This window comes from Oncorhynchus kisutch, linkage group LG13 (assembly GCF_002021735.2).
Source record: "Oncorhynchus kisutch isolate 150728-3 linkage group LG13, Okis_V2, whole genome shotgun sequence".
NCBI lineage: Eukaryota > Metazoa > Chordata > Actinopteri > Salmoniformes > Salmonidae > Oncorhynchus > Oncorhynchus kisutch.
Window position 1 is genome coordinate 40676437 of NC_034186.2, and position 26757 is coordinate 40703193.

The following is a 26757-nucleotide window of genomic DNA, read 5'->3' on the forward strand; positions in this document are numbered from 1 at the left end:
AAATTGTGTCTGCAAGAACAATATTTCTTTGAGGTATGAAGTAAACCAACTGTTTCCTTTTTACTTAATTCCTTTTTTTGTTATATTTACATTATATTTGTGGCAATATGCCTCTTCCCACATTGGTAAATTAAATTAACATATTTATGTTTTCTGTATACACACACACACACACACACACACACACATAATACATTGTACAATAGAAACATGATCCCACACAGCTATCAACATTTCAAAGGTGAACTGAAAAATAAGTTGGATAGTGTTCTTCAAACAAATAAACAGTTGACACGACGCCTTGAGTATGAAAACGATCTCAGCCCGTAGAGCGTCCAATTTAACCAACTTCCAATCTAGTGACTTACTTCCAACCACTCTATTAGTTTTCAAAACAAAAATGTTTGAATATGAATCGGAGGGAAAGATAAGAGTAAAATAAAAAGCAAGAAGCATTTCAGCTCTACAAATTGGTGTATGGACAAAATCTCTTCGTCAATTTTAACCACTTTTGTGACGTTCTACATGTCTTTTGGGACTAATTTCACTGGGTGCATAAAACTGAATGTTCAGCTTGTTTTCTACCAGCCCTAATCTGGAGGGAATAACCAAATATAATACATTAGTAATATTGTAATTGTTTCATACAATTTTCTACCAAAATCTGGGTTAAGGAGCACAAAATGATTGACAAACATGCACAGTTTCCCCTTAAAGAAGCAGAAACCCTACCCATATTTGCACTCTCCATCACAAATTTGAATCCAGCGTTTGATTTTCTTTTTACAAAATCATCAAGAATTTGGCTAGAAAGTGTACCAGTAAAAAATACAGTACAGTGATTTGTCAAACTTTACACTACATAACAAATATGGTCACTGACTAGGAGTTAAAAGTCCTCTCAAGTACAAGAAAATCTTACGAGAAGTTAAGAAAATACATTGTCACATTAGTTAAGACTTAAACAGTATAACACTCAATATGTAAGGCAAAATCAGGTGATCTCACAGTGACAAGTTCAATAGGTTTCTGAGGAGTTTGTATCCTTCAGATTTTCAGGAGGCATTCAATCTGGATATCCATTTAACACGCAAAGCAAAATTATGGCCATCTTGTTTCGGAATTTGCCTTTAGTGTTTTCATTGTCACATTTGCTTCACCTTATCAGCTGCTAAATGCAAGGATCTGTTGTGCATGTTTCCCATTAATTATGACAAACTTAAAAACAACAGAGTTGGCACAAGACAAAACCCAACAATTTCTAGCCCATGTAAGTGATAAAAAGACCTGCAGATCCTATGCTATATTGTGAGAGGCCGCAGCTAATTCTATCTAGCAAGCGGTCTTAGCAACTGGCACTCGTTAGAGCTTATGAGCAAATATGGGGAGGATTTGTACTCCTTAAGTTAACAGAGTAGCTTAATAAATACAGTATGTAGGTTAAAAATGAATAAATTACATCAGTGCAGTATGTACAACATGACTACAACAGAGCAATGTTGGTATCGAACTCAAAACACATTTTGAATATGAAACATAAGTTTTAAAAAGACATTAAAACTAAATGAATAAACATTTCAATAAATACATATTTCAAGATACAACATACATAAACGCAAATATTAACATTCGGTTGTCAATAAAAATAAAGCTTTGAGTGTGAAGTATAAAGCTGTTATAGTGGGTAGGAAAAGAATCCATTTCAATAATAGGGTAAAAATAACTTGGATGTTGCACATAATATTGTACACAGTATTCATGAAAGATACGGTGCAGCTCACCTTCCTATTGGCTTTTTGCTTTTCAAATCACAAAATGTATTTGTAAAAAATAAAAAAATAAAAATGGAAATGTAATAAAATCAGAAGGAGATAAAATCTGTTCAACTGTGACACGGTGGGATATAAGTAATAAGATATGTACAATTGAAGTGGGAAGTTTACATACACCTGAGCCAAATACATTTAAACTCAGTTTTTCACAATTCCTGACATTTAATGATGCTAGTAAAAATTCCCTGTTTTAGGTCAGTTAGGATTACCACTTTATTTAAGAATGTGAAATGTCAGAATAATAGTAGAGAGCTTTTATTTCTTTCATCACATTCCCAGTGGGTCAGAAGTTTACATACACTCAATTAGCACTTGGTAGCATTGCCATTACATTGTTTAACTTGGGTCAAACGTTCAGAGTAGCCTTCCACAAGCTTCCCACAATAAGTTGGGTGAATTTTGGCCCATTCCTCCTGACAGAGTTGGTGTAACTGAGTCAGGTTTGTTGGCTTCCTTGCTCGCACATGCTTTTTCAGCTCTGCCCACACATTTTCTATGGGATTGAGGTCAGGGATTTGTGATGGCCACTCCAATACCTTGACTTTGTTGTCATAAGTGATTTTGGAAGTATGCTTGGGGTCATTGTCCATTTGGAAGACCCATCTGCGTCCAAGCTTTAACTTCCTGACTGATGTCTTGAGATGTTGCTTCAATATATCCACATAATTGTCCTCCCTCATGATACCATCTATTTTGTGAAGTGCACCCGTCCCTCCTGCAGCAAAGCACCCCCACAACATGACGCTGCCACCCCATGTGCTTTACGGTTGGTTGGGTTTGTGTACTTCGGCTTGCAAGCCTCCCCCTTTTCCCTCCAAACATAACGATGGTCATTATGGCCAAACAGTTCCATTTTTCTTTCATCAGACCAGAGGATATTTCTCCACAAAGTACAATCTCTGTCCCCATGTGCAGTTGCAAACCGTAGTCTGGCTTTTTTATGGCAGTTTGAGCAGTGGCTTCTTCCTTGCTGAGCGGCCTTTCAGGTTATGTCCATATAGGACTCGTTTTACTGTGGCTATATATACACTTTGTACCCGTTTCCTCCAGCATCTTCACAAGGTCCTTTGCTGTTGTTCTGGGATTGATTTGCACTTTTCGCACCAAAGTACATTCATCTCCAGGAGACAGAATGCGTCTCCTTCCTGAGCAGTATGACAGCTGCGTGGTTCCATTTTGTTTATACTTGCGTACTTTTGTTTGTACAGATGAACGTGGTACCTTCAGGCGTTTGGAAATCCCTCCCAAGGATGAACCAGACTTGTGGAGGTTTACAATTTTATTTCTGAGGTCTTGGCTGATTTCTTTTGATTTGCCCATGGTCAAACAAAGAGGCACTGAGTTTGAAGGTAGACCTTGAAATACATCCACAGGTACACCTACAATTGACTCAAATTATGTCGATTAGCCTATCAGAAGCTTCTAAAGCCATGACATCTTTTTCTGGAATTTTCCAAGCTGTTTAAAGCCACAGTCAAATTAGTGTATGTAAACTTCTGACCCACTGGAATTGTGATACAGTGAATTATAAGTTAAATAATCTGTCTGTAAACAATTGTTGGAAAAATTGTGTCATGCACAAAGTAGATGTCCTAACCGACTTGCCAAAACTATAGTTTGTTAACAAGAAATGTGTGGAATGGTTGAAAAACGAGTTTTAATGACTCCAACCCAAGTGTATGTAAACTTCCGACTTTAACTATATGTGTATGTGTGTATATATATATATATATAAATAAATAAAACGCAGCAGGCTAGCAAAGCTCTGACCAACCAACAATCTCATTGGAAATGACAGCAATGCCCTTCCCAAACCCAACAAGTCATTGCATGTCCTTCTCTACAATGGTTTTTGATGGCATATTATTTGAAAGGACTTGAGGGTGAGATCAGATAGCTGAATGGCCATGAAACTGGGGAGATGATTCACCCCCACCATGCCTCGTTTCCCTTTCTTACCAGGGTTATTTTTTGTTGTTGGCCACAGCCAGTATTCTGCATTACAACCTGTCCATCCTGAACGTGTCCTCAGTGGCAGGGTCAGCCAGAACCATGTCGGGGTCATTGAGCATGTGCAGTCCATCCAGGGTGAGAGGGTCGATCTTCAGCTCGTCCAATGGGAAGGGAGAGTCCGCATCGAAACTGACATCTCCAACACCAGCCAGTGAGTTGGTTAACTCCTTAGAGAGGCTGGGTGGAGACTCACCTGTGACTAAAATGCAACATTTGGGAAAACATTTGACATTTGTAAATGAAAGCAGCTGCTAGATAACTACCAATATTATTTAAGTAATAGTCTTCACTCAAAAGAATCTATAACAAGAGAAAAACGAAATACAATTCACTTAAACAAAATACTTGTTTTCCTTATACTGGCCAACCTTCATAAAACAATTGACTATAATCAAGCCAGGATTAATTAATCCCTTTATTAGGTGTGTACAGAGCCTAGACTACGTTAAATTACATGACAGGCTTGCTAATTGGCTCAGCTGCTGCTCAGTACCTGTGAGAATGATGTTAGGGATGTTGCCATGGCTACTGTAGCCCAACTGCTGGGAGTCATGCAGGCTGCTCCCTGTAAGACCCATCATAGCTGCTTGTGTGTAGTTGAGGGTGGAGCATTGGCTGTATAGGCTATTGGAGCTGATGGGGTTTTCAATCATATTGAACTGCTCGAGCTAGGCAAGTGAAAAAAATACACATTTAATAAGTAAAGTTAGGTAATAGAATACAGAGATCAGGCACAATTTCTAATATGGATACATTTAGGGGGAAAAGAGTTGCAGTGACAATAGAGACAGTGAAATTCATGTCCTAGTTTGATGTGGGTTAAGTCACCTGGTGGGAGAGAGCATTGGTCTGCCGAGATGCTAGCTGCGGATCGTAGAACGAATCCCCAAATATACTGCCCACCACCGGAATGTGCTGAAAGAGACATTTGACCACTGATTAGAGTCAAATTAAATGGGTTATGGAAACTAATAGGCCTACAGCTAATCAGTACAACCTTCTTCTTGGGTATCTGAGGGATATAAGGGAACAGTAGTCATGAAACATCACAAAAAAGCACAAGCATGAGGCAATCCACAAGCTAGTCAATTCAAGCACCGTTAACAAATGGCTGTTAATGAATGCACAGACACTAGCATCTGACAACACTTTATTATGCCTATTCAGACCATGTTTTAAAAATGAACCATAGAATGCATGATTCATAAGAGCCACATCCACATAAATGTTTCAGCAGTAAGATTTGATACAGCTGAACAATAACATTATAAAAATCAAGAGCAATAGGCCTTGTTTAGAAAAGAGAAATATCACAATATAACTGCAGAATGAGCCATCTTGTCATTTTTAGAGGGATGAGCTAGCAAAACAGTGCTGGAGCGGTAGCTATTAGCAAAGTGACTGCAAATAAATGCAAGTGACCTTTGCTAGCTAGCTAGGCTAACTTTGGGGTGAAGTTAATTCGTTGCTAGTAACACGGTTTCATGCCTTTAAAACGGACTTGTGCCACTAATACTTACATTTGACAAAAGTTGTGACGTATCCACTTTTTAAGCATAATTACTTGCTAAAGTTTGGCAATATAACAAAACAAATTTTGGAATTCAGAAATATAAAAAAACAACAATAAGTAGAACATACAGTATATAAAGCTACTTTCCCAAGGAAGATCACATTACTGTAGCCAGCTATAATATATGTGAAGGTAGGATCTTTCACAGGAACAGCAGCAAACAGAACAAAAATATAAAACGCAATATGCAACAATGAACTATTTACTGAGTGACAGATCATAAGGAAATCAGTCAATTGAAATACATAAATTAGGCGCTAATATAATAGATTTCACATGACTGGGCAGGGGCACAGCCATGGGTGAGCCTGGGAGAGCATAGGCCCACCCACTGGGGAGCCAGGCCCAGCCAATAAGGACTTCAAAGGGACTTCATTACAGACAAAACTGAGGATTATTTCTATCAGCTATTTGGGTGGCTGGTCTCAGATAATCCCACAGGTGAAGAAGCCAGATGTGGAGGTCCTGGGCTAGCATGGTTGTTGTAGTTGTGATGCCGGTTGAACGTACTGCCAAATTCTCTAAAACGACATTGGAGGCGGCTTATGGTAGAGAAATTAACATTAAATTCTCTGGCAACAGCTTTGGTGGACATTCCTGCAGTCAGCATGCCAATTGCACACTCCCTCAAAATTTGAGACATCTGTGGCATTGTGTTGTGTGACAAAACTGCACATTTTGGATTGGCCCTTTGTCCCCAGCACAAGTTGCACCTGTGAAACGATCATGCTGTTTAATCAGCTTCATGATATGCCACACCTGTCAGGGGGATGGATCATCTTGGCAAAGGAGAAATGCACACTAACAGGGATATAAAACAAATTTGTGCACAAAATTTGAGAGAAAAGCTTTTTGTGCATATGGAACATATCTGGCATCTTATTTCAGCTCATGAAACATGACCAACACTTTACATGTTGCGTTTATATTTTTGTTCAGTATAGAAAGAGTTAAACCCATTTCTCACACCTGAAACAGCCTTGTTAACAGGATATTTCCCCAAAAATGAATCATGTCAACAGGAGACAACCAAAGCTGCTACAAACAGGTTGGACTATCCAAAACTAAAATTAATCATAATTAAGGTTCCAGGTAGGTGCTACATATTCACAAGACATACACTACATGGCTAAAAGTATGTGCACAGCTGTTCGTCGAACATCTCATTCCAAAAATCAATGGGCATTAATATGGAGTTGCCGCCGACAGTCAAGTTCTTCCACACCGATCTCAACAAACCATTTCTGTATGGACCTCGCTTTGAGCATGGGGGCATTGTCATGCTGAAACAGGAAAGGACCTTCCCCAAACTGTTGCCACAAATTTTGAAGCACAGAATGTCACTGTTTGCTGTAGCGTTAAGATTTCCCGACACTGGAACTAAGGGGCCTAGCCTGAACAATTAAAAACAGCCACAGACCATTATTCCTCCTCCGCCAAACTTTACAGTTGGAACTATGCATTCGGGGAGGTCTCATGGCATCTGCAAAATGCAGATTTGTCCGTCGGACTGCCAGATGGTAAAGCATGACAGCTGAGCAGTTGTTGCTCATAGACGTTTCCACTTCACAATAAAAGCACTTGCAGTTGACTGGGGCAGCTCTAGCAGGGTAGAATTTTGATGAACTGACTTGTTAGAAAGGTGGGATCCTATGATCAGTAAGGCCATTTTCAGTAAGGCCATTTTACTTCCAATGTTTGTCTATGGAGATTGCATGGCTGTGTGGTCAATATTATACACTCGTCAGCAACGAATGTGGCCGAAATAGCCCGAATTTACTAATTTGAAGGGGTGTCCACATACTTTTGGCCATGTTGTGTACATTTGGTTCAAGCAAAAACACAAAAAGCTGCTATGCGACAACACTCAAAGACCTGAGGCAATATGATAAGCAGACATCGAGCAGTGGTCTGGAGGAGAGGAAATGGGGGTGGGATTGCTGACACCATGGATGGGAGCGAGAGGCTGGGATGAGTAGCAGCTGGACCAATTACAGCCAATTCCAGGCAAAAAACCCTCCCCCAACAAGGCAGCTTGGTGGTTTCGCCCTTACTTGAGGCGAGCCGCCAGGGGAGAAGCCCGGGGAGAAGCCTTGATTGGAGACTGGGGAGGTTGGAGACTGATTGGCCGGAGAGCCTGTCTGATTGCGGTACTGTTGGAGGGAAGAGTGTTAACCGGTGCAGAATTTCTAAACACTAGCAAGAGCACACAGAGAAAGTCCCAAGGACAGTCTGGGGTGGGCTTGGTCTTAAGCAACTACTACTACACCATCTATCCGCAGACCAGTTCCCTCCCAATGAAAAAACACAAAAACTAAAAGCAAATCAGCCATTACTGAAGTGAACCAAACTTTGTAGAAGCTAGAATTTCACTGGGTATGAGTAAGGAAGTTATCAACAGTCAAGGTACTGACAAGCAGGAAACTCAATTCAACAGACTCACCGAGTTGACGTTGATGCTTGCGGGCGTCTGGATCTGGCTGTCCGGGGAGGACTGGGTGGCTGTTGGGGCAGTGGTGGTGGCCAGGGTGATCAGCCTGATGCCCTGGGGCAGGGCCTGCTGCTGCAGGTCATTGAGCACTTGAGCCTGGGCCTGAACTGTCAGCTGGCTAAAGAAAGCATACTGGGATAGCTGTTGCTCCAGAGTCAAGGCCTCCATCGCCACTGCCTGATAAATGATACAGAAAAACAAAAACAACTTTACCAGGCTAAAGAGGCCAAGATTTTGGGGGTGAAAAAATGAAAACAAGGTATCTGACAGTGTTAGGACAGGGTTACAGTATCTAGCAAAATAGTGTAGGAAAAAATGCTATTTGTTTTAGTAAGCTAGCTAACTAACAGGTGAAACAATTAACTTATTTACAGTTAGGTAACTAACGCACCGCTCTTTGTTAGCAGTGTTTTCCACTAACGTCGGCTATACACACATTTTCAGCCGCATTCTTTTTCCACTTAAAAAGGTGCACTAAGCAGAAATCGCTCCCCCATTTCCTGGTTGCAAAAATGCTAATAGTTCACCTTATTTCAGTTTATGTGTGACAAAAAAAAGCGAGTATAGCGCAGAGAATTATTGTACCATCTAAACCGTTGTGAAATATATTTTCCGTAACCAAAAATATTATATTTTCAGCTGAAAGACGCAAAAACAAAACTTAAAAACGGGATGCACAGAAATAGCGCACATAGAAAATATCTACCACTTCTTAGACTTGCTTTCAATAAGAATGAGAGTTTTATATTTCACAATTTTACACATTTCTATGTGAATTCTATGTGAATTTGGTCAGGTCGCCCAAAATTGTACACACACTGCAGCTTTAAATTAAACAAGGCCACTTTTATTCATTCGCAATTGTGTCGCACTGACTGAATAAAGTCAATCTCATATCCTTGTCATGCATAAATCATACAATGTAGTTATACACGGAGTGTACAAAACATTAGGAACACCGTTCCTCAGAACAGCCTCAATTTGTCGGGGCATGGACTGACTACAAGGCGTCAAAAGCGTTCCACAGGGATGCTGTCCCATGTGTTAAGTTGTCTGCATGCCCTTTGGATGGTGGACCATTCTTGATACACAGGAAACTGTTGAACTCTTGCCCATTCACCCTCTGAATGACACACATATACAATCCATGTCTCAAGCCTTAAAAATCCTACTTTAACCTGTCTCCTACCCTTCATCTACAATGCTTGTAGTGGATTTAACAAGTGGCATTAATAAGGGATCATAGCTTTCACCTGGACTAACCTGGTCAGTCTGTCATGGAAAGATCAGGTGTTCATAATAATTTGTACAATCGGCATAAGTCTACTGATTTAATCAGTGTTTACAATGGAGTAGTCAACAACTGCTTTCTGTGTAGCCAAGTCCATGATTAACACCTGCTTCATTCACTCCTACCTGTATTGCAGATAGCTGAGAAAATGGAAGCATGTGGAAGTCAGCAGACTCTTACAAGATTCTTTAAGAAGAATTCTGTGGGTCAGTTGTTAAACAAGTTTTTTTTTTTGAATGAATGACATACTGTAATTCACAAAGAGAGTTGCAAACACTTGCAGAAATGATTTCACTGATGTCGATCTCTCTTCTCTTAACATGTATGGACCCAGAACTTAATTGAGCATCTCTTCTATTCGAGTCTCCAAGGTGGCATAGCAGTTCAGACGTCTTTTGTCCTCGTCTTGTCGTGTCCTGTATATATATATATTTACAACTTTTTCACATACATTTTATTTTTATTTTCCATCAACTCATCTTCAAAACACTCTCCTGCAACCCGCCTCACCAATGTATATTTATAAAAAAGTATTATTTACCTCAGATCTGTAATCCTCCAAGAAGCTAGCCAGAAACTCCAAGAAGCTAGCCTGAAACTAGCCAGAAGCTAATCCAGAAGCTAGTTCAGAAGCTAGTTAGCTCCTTTACTGGCAAATCGTTAATATTCAGCTAACCACGGTTTGTGGTCATCAGCTATCCTTTAGCTCGAAAATCTATCGCCAGTTCTGTACGGCGCAGCGCGGCTCGGAACGGAACATACCGGACCAATTTTTCTCTCCATGTCCCTGGACATTCATACCCGGATCTCACAGCTAGCTAGCTGCTATCCGTGTGACCATCGGAGCTAGCAAGCTCCGTCAATCACTCCTGAGTTCCATCAATCACACCTGGGCTGCAGTCACCTATCCGGACCCGTTTTACTGCCTTCGCGGAGCCCCACCGGGCCTTCACAACTGGACTGCCGACGTTATCTACCCGAAGGAGTTATTCGGCCGGCTCCTCCGTCGCGACGTTACCTGAACGCCCATCTGCGGCCTGCTAACCGTTAGCTGTCTTACCGGCTGCTATCTGAATAGACAATCGGACAATTTTTTTATTATTATTTTTTTTTAAATTATTTTTTTAATTATTATTATTATATTTTTCTTCTTGGGCCTCTATAACTATATCTATTGTTTTTATTTTTGTTGTTGTTGTGTGATTTGGATTAATCCCCTCTACCACACGGAACCCCACTAATCTACTGACGGAACGTAAGGGGTGGCTAACAGACCTCCATCCTATGCTAGCTTGCTACCGATGCCCTGGCTAGCTGTCTAAATCACCAACCAACCTCTCCACTCACCGGACCCTTTTGATCACTCGACTAAGCATGCCTATCCTTAATGTCAATATGTCTTGTCCATTTCTGTTCTGGTTAGTGTTTATTGGCTTATTTCACTGTAGAGCCTCTAGTCCTGCTCACTATACCTTATCCAACCTATTAGTTCCACCACCCACACATGCAATGACATCTCCTGGTTTCAACGATGTTTCTAGAGACAATATCTCTCTCTTCATCACTCAATACCTAGGTTTACCTCCACTGTATTCACATCCTGCCATACATTTGTCTGTACATTATACCTTGATGCTATTTTATCGCCCCCAGAAACCTCCTTTTACTCTATGTTCCAGACGTTCTAGACGACCAATTCTCATAGCTTTTAGCCGTACCCTTATTCTACTCCTCCTATGTTCCTCTGGCGATGTAGAGGTGAATCCAGGCCCTGCAGTGCCTAGCTCCACTCCTATTCCCCAGGCGCTCTCTTTTGACGACTTCTGTAACCGTAATAGCCTTGGTTTCATGCATGTTAACATTAGAAGCCTCCTCCCTAAGTTTGTTCTATTCACTGCTTTAGCACACTCTGCCAACCCGGATGTTCTAGCTGTGTCTGAATCCTGGCTTAGGAAGACCACCAAAAATTCTGAAGTTTTAATTCCAAACTACAACATTTTCAGACAAGATAGAACTGCCAAAGGGGGCGGTGTTGCAATCTACTGCAAAGATAGCCTGCAGAGTTCTGTCCTACTATCCAGGTCTGTACCCAAACAATTTGAACTTCTACTTTTAAAAATCCACCTCTCTAAAAACAAGTCTCTCACCGTTGCCGCCTGCTATAGACCACCCTCTGCCCCCAGCTGTGCTCTGGACACCATATGTGAACTGATTGCCCCCCATCTATCTTCAGAGTTCGTGCTGCTAGGCGACCTAAACTGGAACATGCTTAACACCCCAGCCATCCTACAATCTAAACTTGATGCCCTCAATCTCACACAAATAATCAATGAACCTACCAGGTACCTCCCCAAAACCTTAAACACGGGCACCCTCATAGATATCATCCTAACCAACTTCCCCTCTAAATACACCTCTGCTGTCTTCAACCAAGATCTCAGCGATCACTGCCTCATTGCCTGCATCCGTAATGGGTCAGCGGTCAAACGACCTCCACTCATCACTGTAAAACGCTCCCTGAAACACTTCTGCGAGCAGGCCTTTCTAATCGACCTGGCCGGGGTATCCTGGAAGGATATTGATCTCATCCCGTCAGTAGAGGATGCCTGGATATTTTTTAAAAATGCCTTCCTAACCATCTTAAATAAACATGCCCCATTCAAGAAATTTAGAACCAGGAACAGATATAGCCCTTGGTTCTCCCCAGACCTGACTGCCCTTAACCAACACAAAAACATCCTATGGCGTTCTGCATTAGCATCGAACAGCCCCCGTGATATGCAGCTGTTCAGGGAAGCTAGAAATCATTATACACAGGCAGTTAGAAAAGCCAAGGCTAGCTCTTTCAAGCAGAAATTTGCTTCCTGCAACACTAACTCAAAAAAGTTCTGGGACACTGTAAAGTCCATGGAGAATAAGAACACCTCCTCCCAGCTGCCCACTGCACTGAAGATAGGAAACACTGTCACCACTGATAAATCCACCATAATTGAGAATTTCAATAAGCATTTTTCTACGGCTGGCCATGCTTTCCACCTGGCTACTCCTACCCCGGACAACAGCACTGCACCCCCAACAGCAACTCGCCCAAGCCTTCCCCATTTCTCCTTCTCCCAAATCCATTCAGCTGATGTTCTGAAAGAGCTGCAAAATCTGGACCCCTACAAATCAGCCGGGCTAGACAATCTGGACCCTTTCTTTCTAAAATTATCTGCCGAAATTGTTGCCACCCCTATTACTAGCCTGTTCAACCTCTCTTTCGTGTCGTCTGAGATTCCCAAAGATTGGAAAGCAGCTGCGGTCATCCCCCTCTTCAAAGGGGGGGACACTCTTGACCCAAACTGCTACAGACCTATATCTATCCTACCGTGCCTTTCTAAGGTCTTCGAAAGCCAAGTCAACAAACAGATTACCGACCATTTCGAATCTCACCATACCTTCTCTGCTATGCAATCTGGTTTCAGAGCTGGTCATGGGTGCACCTCAGCCACGCTCAAGGTCCTAAACGATATCTTAACCGCCATCGATAAGAAACATTACTGTGCAGCCGTATTCATTGATCTGGCCAAGGCTTTCGACTCTGTCAATCACCATATCCTCATCGGCAGACTCGACAGCCTTGGTTTCTCAAATGATTGCCTCGCCTGGTTCACCAACTACTTCTCTGATAGAGTTCAGTGTGTCAAGTCGGAGGGTCTGCTGTCCGGACCTCTGGCAGTCTCTATGGGGGTGCCACAGGGTTCAATTCTTGGACCGACTCTCTTCTCTGTATACATCAATGAGGTCGCTCTTGCTGCTGGTGAGTCCCTGATCCACCTCTACGCAGACGACACCATTCTGTATACTTCCGGCCCTTCTTTGGACACTGTGTTAACAACCCTCCAGGCAAGCTTCAATGCCATACAACTCTCCTTCCGTGGCCTCCAATTGCTCTTAAATACAAGTAAAACTAAATGCATGCTCTTCAACCGATCGCTACCTGCACCTACCCGCCTGTCCAACATCACTACTCTGGACGGCTCTGACTTAGAATACGTGGACAACTACAAATACTTAGGTGTCTGGTTAGACTGTAAACTCTCCTTCCAGACCCATATCAAACATCTCCAATCCAAAGTTAAATCTAGAATTGGCTTCCTATTTCGCAACAAAGCATCCTTCACTCATGCTGCCAAACATACCCTTGTAAAACTGACCATCCTACCAATCCTCGACTTTGGCGATGTCATTTACAAAATAGCCTCCAATACCCTACTCAACAAATTGGATGCAGTCTATCACAGTGCAATCCGTTTTATCACCAAAGCCCCATATACTACCCACCATTGCGACCTGTACGCTCTCGTTGGCTGGCCCTCGCTTCATACTCGTCGCCAAACCCACTGGCTCCATGTCATCTACAAGACCCTGCTAGGTAAAGTCCCCCCTTATCTCAGCTCGCTGGTCACCATAGCATCTCCCACCTGTAGCACACGCTCCAGCAGGTATATCTCTCTAGTCACCCCCAAGACCAATTCTTTCTTTGGCCGCCTCTCCTTCCAGTTCTCTGCTGCCAATGACTGGAACGAACTACAAAAATCTCTGAAACTGGAAACACTTATCTCCCTCACTAGCTTTAAGCACCAACTGTCAGAGCAGCTCACAGATTACTGCACCTGTACATAGCCCACCTAAAATTTAGCCCAAACAACTACCTCTTTCCCAACTGTATTTAATTTTTATTTATTTATTTATTTTGCTCCTTTGCACCCCATTATTTTTTTATTTCTACTTTGCACATTCTTCCATTGCAAAACTACCATTCCAGTATTTTACTTGCTATATTGTATTTACTTTGCCATCATGGCCTTTTTTGCCTTTACCTCCCTTCTCACCTCATTTGCTCACATTGTATATAGACTTGTTTATACTGCATTATTGACTGTATGTTTGTTTTTACTCCATGTGTAACTCTGTGTCGTTTTATCTGTCGAACTGCTTTGCTTTATCTTGGCCAGGTCGCAATTGTAAATGAGAACTTGTTCTCAACTTGCCTACCTGGTTAAATAAAGGTAAAATAAATAAATAAATATTTATTTTAGAGATACATTTTGTCAGGGGATCCTGGCTGGCTACTTTTTCTATAGGGGCTACTCCGTGTGCGCTTGTGGAAAACACTGCGCTAAAAAAATATATTCGAAATTTTTGACAGTCTTCCAAAGTGTATTAGTAGAAACAAACTGGTTTATCATACAAGTGACTGACAAAAATAAAGGAAACACCAACATAAAGTGTCTTAGGCCATTGGGCCACCACGAGCCAGAACAACTTCAATGCACCATGGCATAGATTCTACAAGTGTCTGGAACTCTATTGGAGGGATGCAACACCATTCTTCCACGAGAAATTCCATCACTTGGTGTTTTGTTGATGGTAGTGGAAAACGCAGTCTCGGGCGTCGCTCCAGAATCTTCCATAAATGTTCAATTGGGTTTAATGCTAATCAAACTATTCAGTGACCAGTCGTGCCCTGTGAATGGAGGATTGATCACCCTACGGGGGCATAGCCATGGGAGCCAAATATAATAATCTTCCCAGCATTTTTACACATGACCCTAAGCATGATGGGATGTTTATTGCTTAAATAACTCAGGAACCACACCTGTGCAGAAGCACCTGCTTTCAATATACTTCCCTCAATTACTCGTGTTTCCATTATTTTGGCAGTTACCTGTACATGACCTACAGTATATCTTCATGCAGTATATAGCACCCAGATGAAGACTTAAAAATAAAGCAAATATGAATCACCTTTTGCTGAGCTTACATTTTCCTTCAATATACACTGAGTGTACAAAACATTAGAGGAAACAGGCTATTTCCATGATATACACTGACCAGGTGAAAGCTATAATCCCTTATTGATGTCACTTGTCAAATCCAATCAAAATCAGTGTAGATGAAGGGAAGGAGACAGGTTAAAGAAGGGTTTAAGTCTTGGGACAATTGAGACATGGATTGCGCATGTGTGCCATTCAGCGGGTGAATAGGCAAGAAAAATATTTGAAGTGCCTTTGAATGGGTTATGGTAGTAGTTTGTGCCAAGAACTGCAACGCTGCTGGGTTTTTCCACACAACAGTTTCCCGAGTGTATCAAGAATGGTCCACCACCCAAAGGACATCCAGCCGACTTGACAACTGTAGGAAGAATTGTAGTCAACACAGGCCAGCATCCTGTGGAAAGCATTCAACACCTTGTAGAGTCCATGCCCCGATGAATTGAGGCTGTTCTGAGGGTGGGTGGGGGGTGGGGGTGGGGTGAAACTAGGGCTGTTACGGTGACCGTACTATCGCATCACTGGCGGTCACTAGTCATGACGGCAGTCAAAATCCACATGACCGTTTAGTCATGGTAATTAGGTGTCTCCAAGCTCTGATGCTGCTGATGGTCACTAGTAGCCTACCAAACGTGCTAACTGCCTGGTACTCAACACTATTGTCCCTCTAATCACTCTGACATCAATGCAAATGTAATCGAAAATCTAATCAAACACTTCATGAGAGCCCATGAGCTCATGTTGCTCAACATTTCTTTAGGCTATGCAATTGCATGAGAAAACAGTGATGGCCTCTACTAAAAAGAGGATCCCATCAGCTTTCTATAGGCTAGGCCTACTATATTTCTTTCTCAACTTCCCCCATATTAAGCCCATTGCTTCTCTTTACAACAGGAGTATAGCCTACCAGGCTGGCATGAAAATGGACCACAGGAAAAGCGTCCAATATTTTTTTTTCTCGCTGCCCGTTTCAAGACGGTGCACGATAAGTCTATTCTAAATCAAAATACATTTCAAACACATGCTAAATAATATATGTAAATGCAAGATTAAGTCAAGAATATTGTGATGGTGACAATATTAGCCCATCACTTGTGAATGATGCTCAGTTTAAGGTAAGAAACATGCATGTTTTTTTGGGGGGGGGCACATTTTTCAAATCACACCTCATGTAGCCTAGCCCATAAGCCTATATGTTTTGATAAGGTTTGTATCACATTAAAAAGTGTCCAAATAACCTCTTAAAATGAATCACATTACTCCGCTTTGGAACGGGTGTAGAGCCTAACTGGCATACACACACATCGCGTGCGTTTCAAGTTTGGGGGAGATCATTTTCACCATAAAAATGTACCTTTATAATAAAAGCACTACATGCATAATGGCATTTGTGGAATAAGTTCTGCCCAGAAATGTGCTATAGGATTGAGGTCAAGGCTTTGTGATGGCCACTCCAATACCTTGACTTTGTTGTCCTTAAGCAATTTTGCCACAACTTTGGAAGTATGCTTGGGGTCATTGTCCATTTGGAAGACCCATTTGCGATCAAGCTTAAACTTCCTGACTGATGTCTTGAGATGTTGCTTCAATACATCCACATAATTTTCCTTCCTCATTTCACCCTCTATTTTGTCAAGTGCACCTCCTGCAGCAAAGCACCCCCACAACATGATGCTGCCACCCAGTGCTTCACGGTTGGGATTGTGTTCTTCGGCTTGCAAGCCTCCCACTTTTTCCTCCAAACATAACAATGGTCATAATGGCCAAACAGTTCCATTTTTCTATTCATCAGATCAGAGGACATTTCTCCAAAAAGTACGATCTTCGTCCCCATGTGCAGTTGCAAACCACAGTCTGGCTTTTTTATGGCAGTTTTGGAGCAGTGGCTTCTTCCTTGCTGAGTGGCCTTTCAGGTTATGACGATATAGGACTTGTTTAACTGTGGATATAGATACCTTTGTACCCGTTTCCTCCAGCATCTTCACAAGGTCCTTTGCTGTTGTTCTGGGATTGATTTGCACAAAAGCACCTTCATCTCTAGGTGCCAGAAAGCATCTCCTTCCTGAGCAGTATGACGGCTGCGTGGTCCCATGATGTTTATAATTGCGTACTATTGTTTGTACATATGAACGTGGTACCTTCAGGCGTTTGGAAATTGCTCCCAAGGATAAACCAGACTTGTGGAGGTCCACAATTTTTTTTCAGAGGTCTTGGCTGATTTCTTTTGATTTTCCCATGATGTCAAGCAAAGAGGCACTGAGTTTGAAGGTAGGCCTTGAACTACATCCACAGGTACACCTCCAATTGACTCAAATTATGTCAATTATCCTATCAGAAGCTTCTAAAGCCATGACATAATTTTCTGGAATTTTCCAAGCTGTTTAAAGGCACACTGAACGTAGTGTATGTGAACTTCTGACCCACTGGAATTGTGATACAGTGAATTATAAGTGAAATAATCTGTCTGTAAACAATTGTTGAAAAAAATGACTTGTGTCATGCACAGAGTAGATGTCCTAACCGACTTTCCAAATCTATAGTTCGTTAACAAGAAAGTTGTGGAGTGGTTGAAAAACTAGTTTTAATGACTCCAACCTAAGTGTATGTAAACGTCCAACTTCCAACTGTAGTAATTTCTTTGTTAACCGCTCAACACAGAATAGCCTGATGTTTGCACTCCCTCAAATCGTTTACAGATAATAATATTTTGTATTTAATTCAGCTATGTTTAATTGTCTTCTTCATACTTTAAAATAATGCCACGGAATTCTAAGCAAATCTTGTCTGCTAATTAAACTAGTGTAGCCCACAGCCATATGGCATAGCCAGATCAGGACCTAACATAAGGACAACTCAGAATATTCGATTCTGTTCTTCTGAAAAATACTATATTTTCTTCATATCATGCTTCTTTAGACCTGTCTAAAAAAAATAAAACAATTATTGTGAAGTTGTAGGCTATATTACATGGATTTAATAGACTTTTTAAAATGTACATGTTCCAAGGTCTACACCAGTGGCTAGTAGGCTATGCGTGGAAGCCAGGAGATGCTACATTTCTTTATGTTAATTAAGGGTCAATTACCGTAAGACCGGCAGTTATTTGATTGACAATCACCGTATGACAGAATTTCATGACCGCCACAGCCCTAGGTTCCAAGCCATATCCGGAAGGTGTCCTTAATGTTTTGTACACTCAGTATTACAAGAGTGGCTGAATATCTTGTGAGGATCTAGGTTTTGCCCAGTATGTTGTATAAAGATTTTCTTAGGTCATGGTCAGAACAGGTAACAGTCGAGACTGGATTATTGTTTTCCATTTGAAAGTAGCTCGCACTCTGAGCATTGTGATTGAATGCCTACTTTGAGCAATTGAAAGCACTAAAATTACTTGAGGGATATTTGCTAGCCGAGTCATTCCAAGAAACAAGGCCAAACTACATCTGCCAGGAAGTGCTTGCTCACCTCCAAATTGGGATTTAGCCATGTAAGAGAAAAATACTTCTACCAGTGCTCCTTTTGAAGATAAAGTTGAGTTATAATTTAATTTCTGTCTACATAGTTGTTTAGCCAACTCCAGCACTATTATAAAATGTGCCCTATATAAAAAGCCAACCCCACGGACAATCGGTAGAGCAAAGTTAAAATATAATTGTATTCAACAAGGGACGTTTAGGTTTTTGTCCATGTAATAATGCTTAGCCCTGCTGTCCAGGGATTGGAGAGCATGGTAACGTTGGGTCTACTCACCTGGATATTGAGAGGGGGCGACAGCGTGGGGGAGAGCTGCTGCGGGGACTGCTGTGGCTGGGGGTCTGCATTGAGGGTTAGGGGGATCAGGGTGGGCTGCCTACGCTGGGCTGCTACAGTCATGGTAGGCTGAGAGGTGGTAGTGATCCCTGCCAAGACACAACAGGACAGGCACAAGTGACTTCTCTGAAGTACAGCAAAACTCATTCTGGGCATTGCAGTGCAACATAACATTTCTGCAATGCTACGCAACACTTTTCACAACTACATTGAACAGATTTTCTAGTGAATTGTGCTTTATGTTTATCGGACTTTGGCAATCGTCTACATATGCCAATCACTATGTAATAAAGTACCCACCCATCTAGCGTTCCTAAGCTTGGAAAATGCAGTTTCTGTAACTTGTTGCATAATCATTCTGTGAAATCTTTTCAGTTTTGAATGAATGGTTCTTCCTCAAATACACTACATGTAATAATTTATAATATTTGACTGAGTTACACGTGGTCTCGCTCTCTAAATTCTCTTATCTGGAAACAGCTCTGGTGGACATTCCTGCAGTCAGCATGCCAATTGCACGCTCCCTCAAAAAACTTGAGACATCTGAGGCATTGTGTTGTGTGACAAAACTGCACATGTATTGTCCCCAGCACAAGGTGCACCTGTGTAATGATCATGCTGTTTAAGCTGCTTCTTGAAATGCCGAACCTGTCACTTAGATGGATTAGCTTGGCAAAAAATAAATACTCCCTTACAAATCAAATCTTATTTGTCACATACAGGTGTAAACCGTACCGTGAAATGCTTACTTACAAGCCCACAAACAACAATGCAGAACAAGAAATAGAGCTAAGAAATTATTTCTGAATATCTGAATATCATATACACCTTTAAAACTTGCCACATTCATTTTGCCATCGATGACTTACCGTGGCTGGCTGCACTGATGCCGAGGTGGGTGAGGTTGGTGGTCAGGTTGCCTGTGCTGTTGGATGAGCTAAGGGAAGGAAACGCCACAGTGTCGTCTGGATCCAGCGGAGTGGGCAGCGGTGGGGGGAACTGGATGTTGGTCAGATCAGGCAGGGAGCCTCCCGTATTGAGCGTGGCCGGGATCAATGACGTGTTCACTTCCTGATCTGGTGATGGAAATATACTAGAGGGGAGAAAGAAAAAAGGTATACATATTTCCTAAAACAGCACTAGGCAAAAGAAAATACATTATAAAATTAATTCTATTGGTTTGTTTTTATGAATGATGACATTTCTCATTGTTGTGTGTGTTGAAATAACAGCTGCTAGTCATATGGTGTCATAGGTCCTCTCTCACACTGACCCATGTTCTCTCCATCTTTGGACATAATTCATTCTAAGCATGCCCTGGACAGCTCTTTCTCACAAAGCACCTTTCTACATGGTACGGTCCTGCCGGAGCACCATATTCAGATGAATGATGCAGTAATTACTCACTTGATCCCAGGGACTTCGCAGGACTTGGTTCTTGATGAGTCATTCTAGAGTGAAAGTACACTCAGTAAAAAATAAATAAACGGTGAGCAAGCACTGATACAACTAGGCTACATGTCCGCTCCTTTACCTTTTTGTTATCCCACTGTGTATCCTTGTCTGCATCTGATTCAGACTCCTCAGTCCCAGGCACTGTAAGCAGCAGCACTAAATGGGGAAAAGAGTCAAATAAATGACAATTTAAGGTACTAAGCTCAATTCAAATCAACCCACATTGCAGTATTTTCAGTGTAGCATTCTTCCTGTAGTGAAATGAAACTGCATAATCGTTTTGGGGACAGTAAAAACAACAGGTAGATCTCCATGACAGGTAGCTAGATACTTTTCAGAAGACCATATTATAGCTCTATTTTCACGTGTCATCTTGAGGAATTTCAATTGAGACCATTCCCAGGGGAGATAAGTTCCCTTCAAGAAAATGACTTTGTTTAGCACAATATAATTCAAGATACTACAACAATCTTTCCCTCATCAGTAAGCAGTGGTTGGTTGAACACAAATCAAAATGTGATCGCTTCACCGAAAGAGAAGAGCTGCTCCAACATGGACAAAAACTGTTAGTGGAACACAACACCTTCATGTCGTAAATTATCCAGACGATTTCACAGTGGGCTTATCCTTTCATGGACATGTGGATTCAAACATGAATAAATTGAATCAGGCCTGAATAAATAGAAGCTGTTCCTTGTCCATGTAACTGAATCCTCCATTACCTCGTTTAGGCTGTAGCTCTTGTGATCCCCCTGCAAACGCATCCTGGGGCACAGGGTTCATGGTGTTCTGGTGTAGTGCTGAGTCAGAGTTTGTCCTGTGGCATTAGAACGAAGGAAGGTCAACAAAATGTCTCTGTGACCCCTATTCCTCAACCTCATATCTGGAATGCTATGTCAGACTCTGGGTAAAAAAAAAAAAATCAGTTCAATTGAGCATGCCATTTCTATTTGAAAAATTGCAAATTACAAAGACATTGCATGTACTGTGTTTTTCCTGAATGTAGATGAAATTGCAAAAACAAAAAAAACACAAAAAAACTTGTTTATTATGATTTTTTTTTTTAAATAGGAGGACATTAATGACATACCTCCTCCAACTGGTATCCGGTGGGGGTGAGAGGTACACGGAGCTATAGGGGCAGCTGTCAATGTGGACCTCAGTTAAGGACGAAAATGGTGGTGTATAAAATCAAACCTATATAATTGAATGGTCAAGTTAACGATCAGCATTCATCTACTGAAGTGTAAAGTCTAACTAAGCATGATCTGACAATGACACACGCCGTTTTAAAACAAGTACTAATTAAGTCAAAAAGTTTTGTAAAAGACCATTCTGTTCGAATCCAAAATAAGCTGAGTGCAGACAAAGGATATCTGGCGGCCATGTTTGTCCACAGAGAGGGGCCGGCGATGGGGCGAGGTTATACGGTTCCGATCGCGGTAAACACGGTCCACCAGCCCGTGATGCCTGGTCGACCGACTGGTGTCCAAAGCGGAATTCTGGACAGGATTAGCAAAAATCAACCATACAAAGAAAAATTGGGCATTTGAAAACACACAAAAAAATGTAAATTAAAATGTCTTGATAGAATATGGTGCAAATGTATTCATTTCAAAATGGGTCAAGCTATGGGCCCTCATACTCAAGTTAGCAAAAATGTTTAAAATAAATGGAAAGTCATGATATAGAAAGCAATGACAAAGGCTCCTTGTATGTGTTTTTTAGGAATCTTTTTAAACATTTCAAGATGGGGTGAGAGTGTCTGAAGCTCAAATTTAGCTTTCTTCTGAGACTTGGTTTTCCAGACAAATGCAGTGGATCAATACTGATACGGCAGGACGAGTCTTCAAAATTGTAAACTACTGAAGAAGTCTCTTGAATTGGATTCTTGTTAACAATATAGGGTAACGCAAGGGTGAATCTTAGCCTTTCATGGAAGCTCTGAAAGATAACATTTCCCTCAGGTGTTGTATCACGCAAATTAAAAACAACATTTTACCAACTGATAGAGAAGCTGTGAGCTCACCTGAAAAGGCAGGTCAATGTTGCTATTTCCAATCTGATTGACATTGGGCAGTGAGCCTCCATAGTACTGTCCACGATTCTGCCCTAGTTGCAAATACTGGGTCTTCTGTAACTGCAACTGTGCAACGTAAAATCGTATGAAAGCATGAATGGATGTGTAAACTGATACATGAAGGATTACACACAAAACATTGATAGAAAACGTTCCACAGTGCTAAAGATAGAATAGACCACATCTAAAAGGCCAGATGAGATAAGACATAGGTTAATATGGGCCCGTAAACTGTTCATATCTTAATTGATTCGAGGCAGTATCAAGTTTGTGCAATGTCAGCACTGTGTGGACAAAGTCCGTAGGCCTAAGCCAAATAGCTGGAGGGTGTCAATCTCATAAGGAAAGACATCACTGTGTAATGATGGATACTAGGATTTGTCAAATGGTGTTTCTATTTTTTCAATTAGATTTGTAAAAAAAATAAAAATAATAATAGCCATGTTGTAAAACCACAACATAAATCCATTCTGTACTCCTAAACCATTCCTTTATGATATTCATAATGGGTAGGTTCACCACCAAACACCTGGCAATAACTACTAAATGTTTAAGATCACCAATTGCTTTAATGAATTGCATGAATGATGGATTAAACAAAGGCCTGATTTTATGGGGATGAATAAACAGACTAACATGGAAATGGGCTTTTTTTTAAATCAGGCCGACAAGAATGATTTCCAGTAACCAACCAAAACGAGTCAATTATTTGCATTGCACGTATTACTAAAAGGTCTACAAGAGGATAGTTGATCCCATGTTATCAGTATCTGCCATCAAAGTTCAAACCTTGCAAATCTGTCAAACCTCAGCGTGCACACACACACACACACACACACACACACACACACACACACAAACACACACACACACATTAGGTGCTGGGGAGGGGGGTTTCTTAGGTGCTGTCAAAGCAGCTATTAAAAATACAGCATAGTCCTACTGTTATTACTGTTCCAGATGGCTGATAGGAGTTATTAGGTAGGTAAAGTTAAGCATAGCACAGAGAATTTGACCAAATTCCCGACTTGGAAAACAATGTGTCTTCTAAACTTCCACGTCTAGTTGCAGGGGATTCGTTTGAATTTAGAAAATGTTCAGTTAAAAGAAAACTGATCGAGACGAGTATCATCATGATATGAAGCACTATTTTAATTTAACCTTTAACTAGGCAAGTCAGTTAAGAACAAATTCTTATTTTACACTGGCCTACCCCGGCCAAAACCTCCCCTAACCAGGACGATGCTGGGCCAATTGTGCGCCGCCCTATGAGTCTCCCGATCACGGCCAGTTGTGATACACCCCGGGATCGAACCAGGGTCTGTAATGACACCTCCAGCACTGAGATGCAGTGCCTTAGACTGCTGTGTGCAAAGCTGTCATCAAGGCAAAGGGTGGCTACTTGGAAGAATCTCAAATATATCTTGATTTGTTTAATCATTTTTTGGTTACTACGTGATTCCATAGTTTTGATGTCTTCACTATTATTCTACACTACAGAAAATAGTAAAAATAAAGAAAAACCCTTGAATGAGTAGGTGTGTCCAAACTTTTGACTGATACTGTATGGATGTATGTATACAGAACCAGTCAAAAGTTCACACCTTCTCATTCAAGGGTTTTTCTTTATTATTTTCTACATTGTTGAATAATAGGGAAGACATCAAAACTATGAAATAACACATGGAATCACGTAGTAACCAAAAAATGATTAAATAAGTCAAAATATATAGTGGGGCAAAAAAGTATTTAGTCAGCCACCAATTGTGCAAGTTCTCCCACTTAAAAAGATGAGAGGCCTGTAATTTTCATCATAGGTACACTTCAACTATGACAGACAAAATGAGGGGAAAAAAATCCAGAAAATCCCATTGTAGGATTTTTTATGAATTTATTTGCAAATTATGGTGGAAAATAAGAAAATAACAAAAGTTTCTCAATACTTTGTTATATACCCTTTGTTGGCAATGACAGAGGTCAAACGTTTTCTGTAAGTCTTCACAAGGTTTTCACACACTGTTGCTGGTATTTTGGTCCATTCCTCCATGCAGATCTCCTCTAGAGAAGTGATGTTTTAGGGCTGTTGCTGGGCAACACGGACTTTCAACTTCCTCCAAAAATGTTCTATGGGGTTGAGATCTGGAGACTGGCTAGGCCACTTCTTACGAAGCCACTCCATTGTCATGCTGAAAGACCCAGCTACGTTTCATCTTCAATGCCCTTGCTGATGGAAGGAGGTTTTCACTCAAAATCTAACGATACATGGCCCAATTCATTCTTTCCTTTACACGGATCAGTCGTCCTGGTCCCTTTGCAGAAAAACAGCCCCAAAGCATGATTTTCCCATGCTTCACAGTAGGTATGGTGTTCTTTGGATGCAACTCAGCATTCTTTGTCCTCCAAACACGACGACCATATGACATTCTCCCAATCTGCTTCTGGATCATCCAAAAGTTCTCTAGCAAACTTCAGACGGGCCTGGACATGTACTGGCTTAAGCAGGGGGGCACGTCTGGCACTGCAGGATTTGAGTCCCTGGCGGCGTAGTGTGTTACTGATGGTAGGCTTTGTTACGTTGGTCCCAGCTCTCTGCAGGTCATTCACTAGCTCTCTCCATGTGGTTCTGGGATTTTTGCTCACCGTTCTTGTGATCATTTTGACCCCACAGGGTGAGATCTTGCGTGGCGCACCAGATCGAGGGAGATTATCAGTGGTCTTGTATGTCTTCCATTTCCTAATAATTCTCTCCCACAGTTGATTTATTCAAACCAAGCTGCTTACCTATTGCAGATTCAGTCTTCACAGCCTGGTGCAGGTCTACAATTTTGTTTCTGGTGTCCTTTGACAGCTCTTTGAGTCTTGGCCATAGTGGAGTTTGGAGTGTGACTGTTTGAGGTTGTGGACAGGTGTCTTTTATAGTGATAACAAGTTCAAAACAGGTGCCATTAATTCAGGTAACGAGTGGAGGACAGAGGAGCCTCTTAAAGAAGAAGTTACAGGTCTGTGAGAGCCTGAAATCTTGCTTGTTTGTAGGTGACCAAATACTTATTTTCCACCATAATTTGCAAATAAATTCATTAAAAATCCTACAATGTGATTTTCTGGATTTTTTTTCAAATTTTGTCTGTCATAGTTGAAGTGTACCTATGATAAATTACAGGCATCTCTCATCTTTTTAAGTGGGAGAACTTGCACAATTGGTGGCTGACTAAATACTTTTTTGCCCCACTGTAATATTTGAGATTCTTCAAAGAAGCCACCCTTCGCCTTGACTGCTTTGCACTCTAAACCAGCTTCATGAGGTATTAATTAATGAACAGGTGTGCCTTGTTAAAAGTTCATTTGTGGAATTTCTGTCCTTCTTAATGTGTTTGAACCAATCAGTTGTGTTGTGACAAGGGAGGGGAGGCAGGGTAGCCTAGTGGTTAGAGTGTCGGACTAGTAACCGAAAGGTTGCAAGTTCAAATCCCTGAGCTGACAAGGTACAAATCTTACGTTCTGCCCCTGAACAGGCATTTAAACCACTGTTCCTAGGCCGTCATAGGAATTTGTTCTTAACTGACTTGCCTAGTTAAATAAAAGGTCAAATAAATAAAAAAAATACAGAAGATAGCCCTATTTGGTAAAAGACCAAGTCCATATTATGGCAAGAACGAGAGTCCGTCATTACTTAAACATTTCAAGAACTTTGAAGGTTTCTTCAAGTGCAGTTGCAAAAACCATCAAGTGCTATGATGAAGCTGGCTCTCATGAGGATCGCCACAGTAAAGGAAGCTGCTGCAGAGGGTAAATTAATTAGAGTTACCAGCCTCAGATTACAGCCCCCAAAAATGTAACAGACATCTCAACATCAACTATTCAGAGGAGACTGCGTGAATCAGGCCTTCATGGTCGAATTACTGCAAAGAAACGACTACTAAAAAAGGCCACCATAAGAAGAAGAGACTTGCTTGGGCCAAGAAACACGAGCAATGAACAATAGATCGGTGGAAATCTGTCCTTTGGTCTGATGAGTCCAAATTTCTAATTTTTGGTTCCTGCTGTGTCTTTGTGAGATGCAGAGTAGGTGAACGGATGATCTCAGCATGTGTGGTTTCCACCGTGAAGCATGGAGGAGAAGGTGTGATGGTGCTTTTCTGGTAACACTGTCAGTAATTAATTTAGAATTCAAGGCATACTTAACCAGCATGGCTACCACAGAATTCTGCAACAATACGCCATCCCATCTGGTTTGGGCTTAGTGGGACTATCATTTTTCAACAGGACAATGACCCAACACATCTCCAGGCTGTGTAAGGGATATTCGACCAAGAAGGAGAGTGCTGCATCAGATGAACTGGTCTCCACAATCACCCGACCACAACCCAATTGAGATGGTTTGGGATGAGTTGTGCCA

General features: G+C 41.3%; 1 protein-coding gene across 2 annotated transcripts in view; it reads right to left on the minus strand.

Moving 5' to 3' along the window:
* Positions 1–3521: 3521 nt before the first annotated feature.
* Positions 3522–26757, minus strand: part of LOC109901533 (CREB-regulated transcription coactivator 1) — a 28552-nt gene continuing 5316 nt past the window's right edge. Inside the window, exons 2-14 of one of the 2 annotated variants that reach the window (XM_020497527.2) lie at positions 22311–22427; positions 21658–21783; positions 21372–21433; positions 21004–21098; positions 20361–20437; positions 20234–20277; positions 19696–19919; positions 18767–18915; positions 7862–8086; positions 7473–7571; positions 4674–4760; positions 4339–4513; positions 3522–4044 (exon numbers count right to left, since the gene is read on the minus strand). In XM_020497527.2, the coding sequence (XP_020353116.1) occupies positions 3833–4044; positions 4339–4513; positions 4674–4760; positions 7473–7571; positions 7862–8086; positions 18767–18915; positions 19696–19919; positions 20234–20277; positions 20361–20437; positions 21004–21098; positions 21372–21433; positions 21658–21783; positions 22311–22427 (1692 nt within the window). In that variant the 3' untranslated portion in view covers positions 3522–3832. The remainder of the gene's footprint in view (positions 4045–4338; positions 4514–4673; positions 4761–7472; positions 7572–7861; positions 8087–18766; positions 18916–19695; positions 19920–20233; positions 20278–20360; positions 20438–21003; positions 21099–21371; positions 21434–21657; positions 21784–22310; positions 22428–26757) is intronic. The other variant, XM_031786251.1, reaches the window with a different exon arrangement.